The sequence below is a fragment of the Solea solea genome, chromosome 11 (assembly GCF_958295425.1).
Source record: "Solea solea chromosome 11, fSolSol10.1, whole genome shotgun sequence".
Lineage (NCBI taxonomy): Eukaryota > Metazoa > Chordata > Actinopteri > Pleuronectiformes > Soleidae > Solea > Solea solea.
Window position 1 is genome coordinate 16006661 of NC_081144.1, and position 14052 is coordinate 16020712.

The 14052-nt window shown below is 40.9% G+C and overlaps 1 protein-coding gene across 11 annotated transcripts in view; it reads right to left on the bottom strand.

Annotated features, from left to right (window-relative positions):
- Positions 1–1809: 1809 nt before the first annotated feature.
- The window catches only part of ubr4 (ubiquitin protein ligase E3 component n-recognin 4), a 45569-nt gene continuing 33326 nt past the window's right edge, over positions 1810–14052 (bottom strand). For all 11 annotated transcript variants that reach the window (XM_058643608.1, XM_058643607.1, XM_058643605.1 and 8 more), the window contains 36 exons: positions 13891–13976; positions 13715–13802; positions 13295–13488; positions 12909–13148; positions 12681–12819; positions 12412–12537; positions 12021–12149; positions 11568–11917; positions 11394–11484; positions 11152–11236; positions 10834–10961; positions 10477–10606; positions 10219–10379; positions 9920–10029; positions 9489–9630; positions 9185–9266; positions 8912–9085; positions 8245–8366; positions 7945–8142; positions 7762–7842; positions 7586–7673; positions 7258–7385; positions 6979–7086; positions 6775–6891; positions 6458–6648; positions 6161–6334; positions 5944–6043; positions 5568–5786; positions 5315–5428; positions 4993–5135; positions 4767–4892; positions 4490–4684; positions 4136–4360; positions 3297–3387; positions 2955–3117; positions 1810–2817 (listed from right to left, as the gene is read on the bottom strand). In XM_058643608.1, coding sequence (XP_058499591.1) covers positions 2753–2817; positions 2955–3117; positions 3297–3387; positions 4136–4360; positions 4490–4684; positions 4767–4892; positions 4993–5135; positions 5315–5428; positions 5568–5786; positions 5944–6043; positions 6161–6334; positions 6458–6648; positions 6775–6891; positions 6979–7086; positions 7258–7385; positions 7586–7673; positions 7762–7842; positions 7945–8142; positions 8245–8366; positions 8912–9085; positions 9185–9266; positions 9489–9630; positions 9920–10029; positions 10219–10379; positions 10477–10606; positions 10834–10961; positions 11152–11236; positions 11394–11484; positions 11568–11917; positions 12021–12149; positions 12412–12537; positions 12681–12819; positions 12909–13148; positions 13295–13488; positions 13715–13802; positions 13891–13976 — 5103 coding nt within the window. In that variant the 3' untranslated portion in view covers positions 1810–2752. The remainder of the gene's footprint in view (positions 2818–2954; positions 3118–3296; positions 3388–4135; positions 4361–4489; positions 4685–4766; positions 4893–4992; positions 5136–5314; positions 5429–5567; positions 5787–5943; positions 6044–6160; positions 6335–6457; positions 6649–6774; positions 6892–6978; positions 7087–7257; positions 7386–7585; positions 7674–7761; positions 7843–7944; positions 8143–8244; positions 8367–8911; positions 9086–9184; positions 9267–9488; positions 9631–9919; positions 10030–10218; positions 10380–10476; positions 10607–10833; positions 10962–11151; positions 11237–11393; positions 11485–11567; positions 11918–12020; positions 12150–12411; positions 12538–12680; positions 12820–12908; positions 13149–13294; positions 13489–13714; positions 13803–13890; positions 13977–14052) is intronic.

Below are 14052 nucleotides of genomic sequence, written 5' to 3' on the forward strand. Positions count from 1 at the left end.
GTTCTTAATTTTGCTGTGGATTTGGCAGAGTCAACATTAAATTGACGTTCCTTTTTGTCTCCCTCAGCATGTGTAAAATGATGGTTTTGGAGAGGAAGTGCACAGACAAGGCAGTGAGGCTCCGCTCAGTGCTAGAAAGTCAGCTGGACTCTGGAGTGTCCAGCTCAGACATGTGGGACAAGACTGTGTCGTTCTTCGCGGTGAAGAAGGCCTTGATTTTCCACAATGGCTTCACAAAATCCTCCAGAGAGGCCTTGAGGTTGTTCCCCTCGTCAGCGGAGGATGTGGCTCCGCTGTGGTGCCAGTGACACGTGGACTCACACGTGGGACGACAAGACCTGAGACTGTGCAGTTTGACACCATGCTAAGACGAAGCTGGTGGGACTGGAAAATATGGACCGAAATCCAGAAAGAAAAAAAAATTTGTCAAGATTTTTTTTTTTAATTTGGGTGTTTTCAATGAAAGTTGTGTGCAAAATGTATAGTTATGATCTATGACCATAAACACTGTGATTTAACTTTAGGTCTGTAAATGGACCTGAACGTGAGCATTTTATGCCTTAAACATCTGCACTGCAGAAGACCTGGATGAGGTTTAAATTAAAAGCCATATTCCTTTGTATAAAAGGGTGATGTTTATGCCAATGCATACTTCGTTTTATGACATTGTCAATTATTTTGTCTTTATTTGATCTATATAAATTGTCTTGCTGAAAGCCATAAGTGCAATGTGCAATATGTACTTTCATACACGCATTGAAATAAACATTTGTTTGCTGAACAAGGATATTTCACATGAGTGTGTCCAGTTGATAAGTGAGGACACTTAACCAATCACGTGTCCCAGTGTCGCCATCTAGTGTCCTGAATACAACAGTACCTCAACATATGACGTGCATTTTCTACGTTCCACATTTGTCACTATAGAAAGTAGTGGTGAGAGTTTGTATTAAAGTCGTATTCTCCACAGACCTTTAGGTTTCTGCTCCAGTTCCATGACTGGGCTCTGACCTCTGACCTTTGAACTAAAGGACTGGAGGTCAGTGAGGAAATACTTTGACCTCATAACAGAGTTAAAGATTAAATAATTAGTCCAACACATGAAGTGAAAGAATGAGACCCTAATTCTTGGATTTACACACCATCTTTTAAATTATAAATTATATTTTAAATAATATGATAAAATGATTTCCATTGCATTTTTAGTGTTTCTCTTTTTTGACTTGCATGTTTACTGGACTCAGTATATGGTCCAGACATGGTGAATTGTCTTTTTTTATTATTATTTTAAGGTCCAGTGTGTCTGAAATGGTGACATCTAAAACAAGTGTTTATTTTAAAGCAATTAGATGCTCATCAATAAAACATGCGGGCAGTATATAGTATTATGTTTACCAATAATACTAAACCAGATTTTCACAGCACAGACAACAAAAATGAACCCACCCACGTTTTACACAATGAATGTGTATACATGAGGGAGAACAGAAGAGGTTACTGTGGTTATGATGTGGAATTATTAGGGCTTTATTAAGCATACGGTAAATTCAAAAAGCAGACATTCAGCAACAATGGAACACTGTAGCAGCGGGAAAAGGCGAATCAACAAGAAAGAGGGTGAACTCCACACCATGCATTCAACTCTCGAGTCCAAGAACACCGGTTTTTCAGAAATCTGTTGCAAGGACTGACCCACGAGTGTTGCCAGTGTCTTTTTACGGAAAACCAAACACTGAATGAATGAGTGCAGGAACTGCTGCTAAAGAGGAGAAAATGAACGACAAAACAATAAGTCAACGAAAAAAGGTGTTAAGGATATAATGTAGGGTGTGTTTTATTATTAATTTTGACAGGTCCGATATTTCTGTGCAACAGATGCAATCTTTTACATGTCCAAAATTTACTTTGTCACCAAGGCAGAACTTTACGGAAAGAAATAAAACAAAATCACTCTTTTTTTTTTCATTTTGCTTCAATAGTTGATAAAACACACACACACCAAATAAAAAAAAAAACCTTTCTTCTTTGTCCATCACTTAATTCCAGTTAGAACCGAAATCTGGAAAGAGGGACAAGTTTTGCCCAAAACAATGTGACACTGACACCATCTGCCCTTAAAAAAGGCAAAAAAAAAAAAACTTAAGCCAAACAAATCAAACACCAATCTGAATACGTGGCGGGTCAAATCCCAAAACATTTTAGTTATCTCGATATTGCACCCCAATATTAGGAGCAGGAGATGGTGCGGCAAAAGAGAATTCACAAGTTCCACCCCTCAACTATCTAAACTATTCTGTGACAATCTGTGATGTGGTGAAGCTTCAGGTTTGTTGGCAGTAACAGTCATGAAGCAGAAAAACACACTTCACATTTCTAATGTGACGATCAGTCCTCGCCGCATATGAATCACATCCTCGACTCTTCTCTGAATCGCTCGCAATCAGAGGCGCAACATGTAAAACTCTGCTTTAGTGCGTTTCCCCTGTAATAGTGCCGCGTTTCTGTGTTAAGCGTTACAGAGATTTTGTGAGGAAATTGATGATTTTCTTAAGACTAGATAATGATTCTGCTTAAAGTTTAATTGAAGATGTTGTATTAGGATGGGAGGTGAGTCGGAAGCATGGTGTATACCGGGTGTGTACTATGCGTATGTCAGTGTGTAAAAACAGTAATCTTTGTGTTCCATCAGTCGGTGTCCCGGTATTATCTGTGGGTCTGTCGTTTGTTGGGGGCGAGAGGGCTAAGGTTTGCATCAGGGCAAAGAGTTCAACAAGTCCTGCAGGAAGAGATTAGGGTCTGCGATTTCAGAGAGGAGACCTGGAAAAGAAACGTGACATCAGGTTTCATGTTCAACATTCACACCACAATATTCATGAATAGATAAGTAGAAAACTGTGAATTTATTTCCCAGAATAAACTGATTGTGAGAATGATCCTGTAGTGAGTTTACTGACCTACAACATCAAAGAACTCAGACAAGGACTCAGCAGGCATGAGTTCATCCTGGAAGGTTCTTAGCACGCGCTCTGAGGCCTCGTAGATGGGCATGTCGTTGTGACGGACATATTCTGCCAGTGAGAAGGACCAACCGCCCTCGGTGTTGCTGGTGGGAACTTTCTGTTTGGTCAAACGGCAGAGAAGAAAAGGTGAGTCCACTTAGTATTAACACTACAGCAAAATGTGTCACCGTTTCATTTTTACTTGAATGGTTTTTTTGTCGTTTCCCTGCAACATTAATGACTGGAATTGAATTTCTCTGATCAGTGCACATAACGAGTAATCCGTCACACACTTACCATGAACATGTCATAGACGAGATCCACCAGGCCCCAGAAGAGTAGAGGCGAGCGATAGACTGCATATTCCTTTGGTGCTTTGTCTGCGAGTCTGATAATAAAAAAGGGACAGATTAACTTCATATAAACCATCAAAACTAAATAATTGCGCACACAACTGTTTGTATAGTTTTAAACATCCAGTGAGTAAGAATTCCTGAAATCTCATGGTGACACTGCAGACTGTAACAGACTCCCTCTGTTCATCACTTCCTTTGATTAAATCCTAGTATAAATTAGTATGTGGCCTACACATACTAATAACAATGTTTACATATCAAAAATGTTACATGATAAACTTGTCCTCAAAGATTTAAGCAGGGAAAGCCTAATGTAAGCTGAGGTGTTACTTATATCATGGTGTTTTAATGGCTTTTTACAGGACATACAAACAGCTTTGAAAAACAAAAAGCCTTCTTTTTAAAAAGGTCCAATGTGGTAGAATTAGTAACTTCTAATGGAGACAAACTCCTTAAAGCAATTATTAAAGCTTATTCTCAGGCTATGGAAATTATACACGTATACAAACATATTTATGGGGATCATATTCAATTTGTGCCAATAAACCCTCCTAAATATCACACAGTGAACCTTTAAATCTGATCCGATTAAAACAAAGCAACATTTTCATAAGACGTGTTCTAAAACACAGGTAAAACACCTCACCCATGGAAGAAAATGATCATTTCATGTTGCAGCACATTCAAATAAGTTGAAGGGATTTAACAGGGCTGTCAAAGTTGCTACTATTCCCACACATGAATCATTCACAGAAAGAGAGAAAAAGTGGGTAAGCGTACTTGTTGGTGCTGACTGCAGAAACCTTGCGGACATGTGCGGTGACCAGAAGTCTTCGTAGGAAGTAAATGCGTGAACTCCTCCAGCGTTCAGGTGGCATGATGTGCATGGCCAACGTTGTGAAATAGTGTGGTCCTTCAACATCGTACGAGCCCTCCACCCACTTCTCACATGCCTGCTCCTGGAAACTCTGCAGGTTCTTTTCTTCCCGAGATGTAGCCCTTGTACTGCGGTGACACAGTTTGCACAAGAAAGTGAGACGGGGGCAGAAAAACACAGCGAGAAACTGACATGGACTGAATGTCTGGTGAAAAGTTCACCCTGTCAGATGCAATTTGAGCGTTAACGGAACATACGTATTAAGGACATAGAGCACAGTGTGGATGATGTAGGGGATGAGGTGGATGTTGCTCTCTCGGCCTCCTCCTCCTGTGTCCACGCTGAACGATTGTTCAGTAGCAAAGCGGAGGAACAGAAGTTTGGTGTCATGGATGTTGAGTTGGTACGTGGGCTCCCGCTGGCCTGTGCACTCCTGCAGATATGTATTGTGCCTGGGAGGAAAGAGAGAAATGATTCATTGTGTGTTTTACAAAGTGAGATGTCAGTCCTGCGAGTGCTGGCGCATGACTTTACCTTGCTAAACATGTAGCAAAGGCCGATTCTGGAACATGTGGCCCCCAAACAGGAAGCAGCCCATTACACTTGGTGTTGGCGTTCTGTAGAGCAGCACTTTCCCACTCCTCTCGCCCCCGGGCCAACCTAGCAAAGAGGAAAGAAAAACAAAAAATGCTCAGTTACACGTCTTAAAAAAGGTGAAGCCACAGAACATTGGCAGATACGAGATAATGTTGGCAGTTACCTGACAGCAGCCAGATGGCAGTCGTAGTGGACTATGTTAAAGTGCGACACAGTGCTGTAGCCCTGCTGCTTGCGAGGCTTGTTTTCAAATTCCTCCAATGACACGCGCTTTGTGAAAGTGTAAATACCCAAGACTTTGGTTGGCTGAGATCAGAGAAAAGGGCGAGAGTGTTAATTCAAAACCTCACAAAGCACTTTAAGGTACAAGATTTTCAAATCATCTACATACCGGGTACATAGCAAAAAGAATCACAAGTATATTAATGCAACCCGTTTAACGCTATATGATGTGATTCACTTATAACCTGTTATGTGTGCCATACCTGAAACTTGTAACCTTCTCTACAGATGCAGCAGGTTAATCCAGGCTCTTCAATCAGCTCTTCCATTTGCTTCAACAGTGAGGTCTTAGTCACCACCTGACCCTTCTCATTGGTCTGAAAGGAAAACACGAGTAATAATTCACAAGGAACGGAGTTACGGTGATGAAAATAGAAACAGTTTGGAAGGATAAAGAAAAAGAAAATGGAGACAACAATAATAATAATAAAAACAGGATAAAAGAAGAAGCAGTACCGTCATGCCCAGTGTTCCCAGGGCCTTTTGCCTCATGGCCATAGCCATACGCTTCTTCTCAGCTCTGGTCTCCCTTCGAGCTGCATCAATCTTCAGGTTGACGTCGCTGTGCTCCCTCAGGGCCTCCAGAAGGTTCTCTGCCAGAGTCCCGATACCTTCGTCACTGGATACCTGCTCCAGCTTGTGCAAGTTGGTTATTGAATCTGTGCCTATCAGCACCTGGACAGAAGATTAGAAGACTTCCACTCAGGCTGGGTCGTTCAACAAAAACATGTTGTAGCCATTTTTGAAAGCTGGGCCTAACGATTCCTAAGTCTTCCATGGTTGGGGTATAGGCCTATAAAATTGTTTTTTTATTAATTAACTATAACAGTACCTGTGTGGGGGGATGCTGGGTAGCCAAACCACGAAGCAATCTGAGAATGAAGGGTAAAGCTGGTCTGGAGAGGAACCTCTTCCAGACATCTGCATCTAGACTAGAGAGTTCAGAACAGCAAAAAAAAACACTTTAGGCACTAATATTAAGTGCAAATATTTTATCATATCAAAAGGTTTTTTGAGAGAGTCTGCTATTAAAGTTCTGAGACACCTACTTTTTGGCATTTGGGATATGCTTCTTCATGTAGTCGAGTGCATTCTGTGTGATTCCCTTTTGAAGAATAAGTTCCTTCAACTGATGGCCATTGCTATTATTTTTGATACCAGCAGCAATTTTACAGAAGCAATCCAGAAACACTTTGTCATCTGCATTGTGCTCCTCATCGTACCTTAAAAAACAAAGAGGTTTTCATAAACTTGATTTACTCTCTATGATGTAAAATCATCAACTGTCATGACTTAAATTCAAATAATTGCTTATTTGTGGAAAAAGAAAGTTGAGTGGCACTCACTTGTCAAAGGTGCAAAACGGTTTGAAGCGTTCTACCAAGATCCTCATCTTCTCCAGTTCGCCGAAAGACAGATATGGGATGATGCGCAGCAGACCCTGCAGCACACTGGGGTTGGAGCGCACAAATGGGGTGTTGATCTGGTCTAATAACATGACCAGCTGATCTTTGTCTCCTGTCAGCAGCAAATTTCCCTGAGAAAGAACCAAAAAGACAACGACCATTTATAGCAGACAATAAAAAGAACAGAGTTTTTCTATCTTTGGTTCCTACACTTTTTTTTTTTAATTCACAGGGTTGAATGTGTTTCACATTCTTACCTTGTCCTCTGAAATCTCTGCATTGGCTTCATCCAGAATGATTTCCATGATGCTCAGAACTTGTTCGGCGATGGAGGCTCCACCACTGTCCTTACTCTCCTGTTCTGCGACTAAAGCCTTAAGTGAAAAATATGAAATACTGATTCTTATTTTGCCCTTCTGCACATGAACCAAACCACATTGACATTGCACAGTCAGACTCACTAGGTTCAGAGTTCCCAGCATGACGTTGAGTGTGTTCATTTCTGGTTTGACCAGCTGCTGCCTGTTGATCTTCACTTTCACACAGTAACTGAACAACTTCAGCAAAACCTGTGAGTGAAATGCATACAATATAAGTCAATATATTAGTCAATGTTGCAACTCTGCTTCTGCACAACTGGTATACCATAATAAACACAAATTTACATTTGAAAACACAAAAACAAATTTTTATCTTGAATACAAAAAGAGAAAGAAACAGCCTAACTGTAAAGGGCTTACAGTGAGCAGATGTCTTCCTTGTTTGAAATCTTTGATTCCAGACAGTCGGTTGAGCATACACTCCAGTCCTCCACACTGTGCCATGACTCCTGCCATCTTGTACACCTCCTCATCATCTTCTTCCTCATCTGTTGCATGGTAAAAAATAAGATAAGACAAATATAATACATAACAGATAATAGGTATAATTTTTTCCCCCAGTTTTTCAAGAATTAAATATGTGATAAGGAGAGTGTGAAAAGCAAAATATTTGGGACAAATACACTTACATTAAAACAGGTTAATGTTCAAACTTGTGCACATAAAGTCAGTTGATAGAAAATCAAACCTGTGGTTGAGTCCAGTGACTCTATAAACTCTTCAGTGGCATCTCCAAGCAGACCTCTCATTCGATAGATGATTCTCATTGGCTCACCCTTAAGAAAAAAGCCACAGAATCCATTACTTATTACACGGCTCTTCAGAGTACTGTTAAATGTTTTTTAAAGACAAAGTGACTCTTACCTCATTAGTAGGGCACCAAACCTTTTTGTAGACCTCAGCCACTGACAGATCCAAGCTGATGATTTTGTTATTTACCAGAAGCTAAGGAGAACAGAGCAGCATCGTCACCTTTAACAACTGAAACCCAAACAACTGAGGGACATTTGTGCAATGGGGGATGAAAATAGTAAAGTGTCACTTTACCTCCATGCCACTGTCATCTTCAAGAAGTGCCACCAGGTCACAATCTTGGCAGATCTTGTTCTTTATGTCTCTCATGAGAGGGCCAATGCCTGGCTCATTGCTGCTGTAGGGGTTTCCTGGCATGCGGCCCTGCAGGAAGTCTTCCTGCTGAGGATCCTTTTCCAGTGTCACAAAGAACTCTGTCACCTCATTCTCCTCCTGGACACAGACAATGAAACAAAGATTTCAGTTGAAGACAATGTTACAGCTATGCTGTGTTTTATGAGTTAAATGAAATACATGAAGGTCAAGGTAACTCACAGGATAGATGATGCTGCACAGTCTCTCAAAAATGAACACAGGGGTCCTGTAATCATCCAGGTTGTACCGCTTTGCAGTCTCTATGCACACTGCCATGAAGGCTTTTGTTTCAGACTCAGTACCTGTGAAAAGTACAATACAAAATGTTAAAGAGAAATATAAAATACATGACAACCTGAGCTGAATTACCAGCTTGGAAACCAGAACAACCAGTGTGCTTATGTTTATTCTCTCTCTTAAAAATGTGGAGCCCCCATAAAGTCAGGTCATTCACACACCAAGGTGGAATGATAGAAAAGTGACGGCTCTATCGGTTAATTTCACTATTGTGAAAGGATTCACAGGACAACACAATCTCTCCAACAGAAGAACAAATGGAGTCAATGAGGTGGATTTGCTGTACTACATGCAGAATTTGGTGTAACTTAGCAACTGACCATTTTATTTTGTGACCAATGAAGGATTGTAGATTTAAAAGCTATGCTTTTCATGTTATTCATGAGTAGTAGAAATGGGGTGAAGAAAAAATAAATAAAGGCAACAGCTCAAAGGTAAAAGGTCCTTCTCACCAAATCACCAACAATCATCTTTTACAGTAAGAAGTCTGAAAACATTAACAAAACAATTTGTGGTATTTTGTGTGTGTAAAACACTAGTGAGTGCAGACCTGTCGTCATGTCCTCGAGCATCTCAAGCAGCATGTCCTGAGTCTCATCGATGAGTTTTGTGCGCTGCACCACCAGCTTCCTTAGGCAAAGGTAACCGTTGAGAACGGTGCCGACCAATTTACTTTTAAAATGCCGCTTTATGGACTCCACCTCCACAAAAGAAGAGAGTAAACCTGTAGGGACACAAACCCACAAATCATTTGAATGTTCGCAAGAGACTTAACCATGGTGTGTTAGTATATGCTGAAACCCTCACTACACAAGAAACATACCAGTCAAACTCTTGAGGGCGTAGCCTTGCTGCAAGTCAGTGCTCAGTGTAGCTTCCTCCAGAGCAAGCAGACTAGCGATTTCCTTAAGAGAGCATTAAAAGATTTAATTTTACAGTCGTATAATATTTGACATACTAATACTATGCATAGTTTGATCAGTATAAGCAAAACAGTGCATAAAAATATTAATTTCTCATGTAATTGAATACATGAGAGTATCTTCAAAACAAAACTGTAAATTATACTTTGAGTAAACAAACAGGCTTATACAGCTGCTCTGTACATTTCTTTTAAAACTTGTTACCTTGGTGATCAGGCTACCGATGAAGGGCAGGACTCCACGGGCAGCCAGGTACACCTTCCAATGTGTTGGTTTGATCAGCTTCTGGTACAAACTCAGATACTCCACTGCACACTCTCCAGCATTACTCAGTTCATCCAGATAACTGAAAGACACGGGGAAAAAGTAAGCTGTGTCTGCTGATACACAGATTTTCCATTTCCTATTGACAGCTTATTTTTTGTGACAATTTTAATAGTTTAAAAGTATTACAATTCCAGTAAGATTATTCCGATAAACAAATTAATACAATATTAAGCAGTATACTTATACATGTTAACAAATAGTAACACGTAGTCTATATTTGTTAACATGTTTATTTTTGCAGTGAGGAGACGTTATGGTCTACCATTCCTAATATCACACAATGTGATAAACTGGTTTGAGACTCTTACCTGGTGAGCAGACCCAGGACCTGTTGTTTGCGACTGGGGATTGTTGTGAGGGCTTCCACAATAGTGCAAGCTGCCTGTCTAGCTGCCTGAGTGGCAGGTGTGAAAAGTACCTGAAAACAATACAGTTCAAATTAACAAGTGTTCTGCTGGTTGGTGCTTTGATTAGTGAGTTATTTCTCAGTTATTGGCTATGCAGCTGATTTCTAACAGTGTTAGCACATGTCATTTAATGATAATATGCCAAACACCAACAAAATCGCAGCAACTGTGCATTTTAAACAATATTTTCATTAATTTACCTGCCGCAGCCAGTTGTTGTGGCTCAGTTTAAGCAGGCGAGGGAAAAGGCCGTCACCTTTTCTGGACCTCATGAACTGCTTCCACTTCCAAACATACTTTTCCAACAGATACTGCTTACGCAAATCAGCCTTGGCCTGAGGTTTAGACGCAGCATCCTGACCTATTCACATTGACATAAATCCAACATAAAAAACCCATCCTTTCAATGCAAAACAATATGATATATGAATAAACATTTGTTCCGAATCAGCACTTACATCGTGCTAGAAGACACTTTTTCCAGGCCTCATAAGAAGCTTTGGGGTCCTTCTTGAGCCACAGTTGGGCCTGGGCATGGATTTCATTACTGTAGGGTCTGACTGTGGTCAGGGACTCAACAGCAGCATCCTTTGAACAAAAGAAAACACAATGTTTTTTAGGGACCATGAAACAAGGTAACTGACAGAGACTGCATATTTAACCATTACATCTCCTGAGATGTTGTATTAAAAAAAACCCAAAAAAACCATGATGTTGGATTGATAATCTCAAACCCCTGGCATGAAAACTATCCCAAAACAACAAACCAAAGCATGACAGAGCAGTTATTGTGTTGCAGGGTTTAGGAATATTACCTTGTTCTTCTTGCTAGTGGGAGCTGGAGGCTTGATGAGCTTTTGCAGGATTCTCAGACACATGAGAGTGATGTTCTCCACCACAACAGGCGTCTTTATATTCACCGACATGAGGAACAGACTGAGAGCTACGTGAAAAAAAAAAAAATAAAAAAAATACAATAACTGTGAAAAACAGCAAGGACAACCCAAAATCAGTGAAGGCTGTGGGACAGCCGAGTTAAAACTCAGAGATGACAGAGATTGTTAGAGATTATTTGTCAGGTTAGGAATCAAACCAGAGACTCAGAGCGGAGATGGGGTAAGAAAGCAGCTTACCACAACGTAACCTTAACTCCCAGCATCCTCCCTCTTTGGAAATGGAGTCCGTCAGCAGGAGCATCTCATACTGCAGATTGCTAACCTGTTGATAAGGTATCATAATTCATATAAAAATGGCTTTGCTGTTATGATAAACATAACTCCTAGAAAAAGGCCAATACTTCTTACAGTCAGAGAATCTAAATTTTTCTTTAAATTAATTGCTTCAGCATATCAGTAGGACAAGGAAGAGGACATACCAGGTCAGGATTGGCCCAGTGACCTTTGAGGGCTGCTGACACCTTGGCGATGATGAGGTCATTCATCTGCTGGGTTGCTTCTGGGTGATCTCTGAAGGAGTTAAAGGTAAAATAAATGAAGATACTCAACTCCTATACCAAAACTAAGACCTGACATATGAGGGAGGGACATACCGGGTGAGAAGACAGATCAGCTGGCGCACCTCCTCCCTCATGGCTGCTGTACCACGTCGCAGGTTGTACTCAAACAGCTCCCGGATGAGCCCCTGCAGCACCAGGATCTGCCGGAGGGCTGGGTTCGTGGCCAGTGCACGTAGCAGTGTGATACAGTGACCTGTGACAGCTGAGGCACAGCCATAGCACTTGGTAGAGGACGTGTGGCCACAGCCTAGCACAGACAGAGCACGGTACTGACTGGCAGTGAAGGTGGGCTGGTGGCTGCTACTGCTTCGGGATGATTTGGTGGCAGCTTCTCTTTGCTGCAGATCATATTCCAGGAGTTCTTTGCGAGACGCAAGCACTTTCTAAAAAAAAGAAAAAGAAAAAAGACAGAATGTAATGTGAGCAGGAGAGAAAACAAAAGCAACCAGGTAAAAGAGAAAAACAGAAAATATTTTGTTCTCTCACCTGTATAATCTTGGAAAGTTCATCAAATGATGTCTTGCAGTCACCACTGTACTCTTGGGCCAACTGCTGAATATATCTGTTCACATTAGCAGAGGATGTTCCAAGTCCAGCCCCTGCCCCGGTGTCATCCTGGAAAAGACGCATGAAAAAGAGGAAATATTACAACATGATAAAATAAAAGCATGGCTTTCAAAACAAATTATTATTTTTTTTACTACTAGTGCGTATTACCAATATTGTTGGTCATCTCTTATTAAAGCCTTTTAAATATGCATTTTCTTTACTGTGGATAAACTACCAAATGCCAACTGGAGTGAATGACTATTGCGGATATAAGAAAATTAATACATAAAGTAGATGTACTGTTCAAGGCCTCCATGTGACGACTGACCTGTGGCTTTTCTGGTGCTGCCTCATTGACTTTTGACAGAAGACTTTCCAACTGTGGCCTGTGCCCCATCAGCTGGTGATAGACCCGGTCAGCTTTGTCCAGCAGGGTGTTAATGTTGGTCACAGCCTACAGAAAGGATTAAAGACACAGAAAGAGCAAGAGAATCAAAACTCATTCAGTGGAAACTATTTCACTGAATTACAAAACACTGTGCACATACACATGCATACAATTTAAAATAATTCCTTTCTCAAAAAGTAACTGCTTACCTTTTTCCTGTCTTCCTCATTTTCAATTGGATCCACGGCACAGCATGGTTTAGCATAAAGCATGAAGTCAAATCGGGCATATTTGCAGAAACCACAGGCGTTGCACAGGAAGGGGTCTTTTTCATCGTAGTTGATTGACCTATAAGGACACAACCACAATGTTATGAGGAAATCAACTAAAATGTCTACAATTAAAATTCCAGAACAGCAAACACCTCTGTTGCTCACCTGCACTTGTGGCACTGATACACATTCTCACCACAGTTGCCACACACACCAGGGTTAGCGGGCACAGAGGCACTGCAGCGGGGACACTGCAGGGTTTCAGTGGAGGCCTGGTAGTTCTCATAAAAGTCAGAGAACTCGATCATCAGGTTGGAAGCAACGATGGGTAAGGGAAGGTCGATCTTCACCTCGGTCTGTCCAGGTGTCAGCTGAACCTTCTTTGCTTTGTGCCAACGAGCAGGCCTACAAATACATAGCAAAAAGTTTGAATAACATCCAGTCAAGTGTGTAACCAGTGTGCGGAAGTAATCTTAGCATCTTAATAGTTTAACAACCAACATGACCACACAACTAGAGAGAAATACCAGGAGATATTTGTTGAGACTTACTTGTTCTTCAGCTCCACAATGGCCTGTACTGTCCGGTTGTTGTAGTAGAGGTTGATGGTACGAACCATTTTGGTGCGTTTGAGGTCACCAATCTTCACAGTGACTTTACTGATGGTGTGACTGCCAATGAGCTTGACAACCTGCTGTGTGGTAGTGTAGCGGGTGTCCACTTTGATGGATGACAACTTTATATTCTAGAAGAAAAATGTGCAACACATTACAAGACTTGAAAACAACAACACATACTGACAAGACATAGGTCTTTGTCAGTTTTCAGTGACCTGTCTGTGTTCTGTCCACATAGTATTGATGTAAAAACAAAAACCCTCAGCCTGTCAGACACACAATGATACAGCAACTTCCACTAAAACTAGATGAACATCTTGCATTCCACTGAATGAGGTCATGATCTGCACGTACCGAGAAGGGAACTTCTGGATTGTTGCACACCAGGCAGGGATCACTCTCCAGGAAAAAGCCATCAAACTCCACTAAACCTGAAAGAGTGCTGCAGGAGAGAACACAAAAGATCTGATTTATGTACATCACATACATGAATTAAAACTGTATTCTTTAAGATGTTTGTGTAGACATACTTGTAGATGTTGGAGTTGGGGTGATTTGTCAGGATATGGTTCTGTGCCCTCAGGATTTCTACAGCTTTTTGTGAATATTCCCTCAGCTGGAGCAGGAAATGGAAAAATGTGTACAATTTCACATACTGTATGTATGAACATAACTTTTACAACATTTATCTA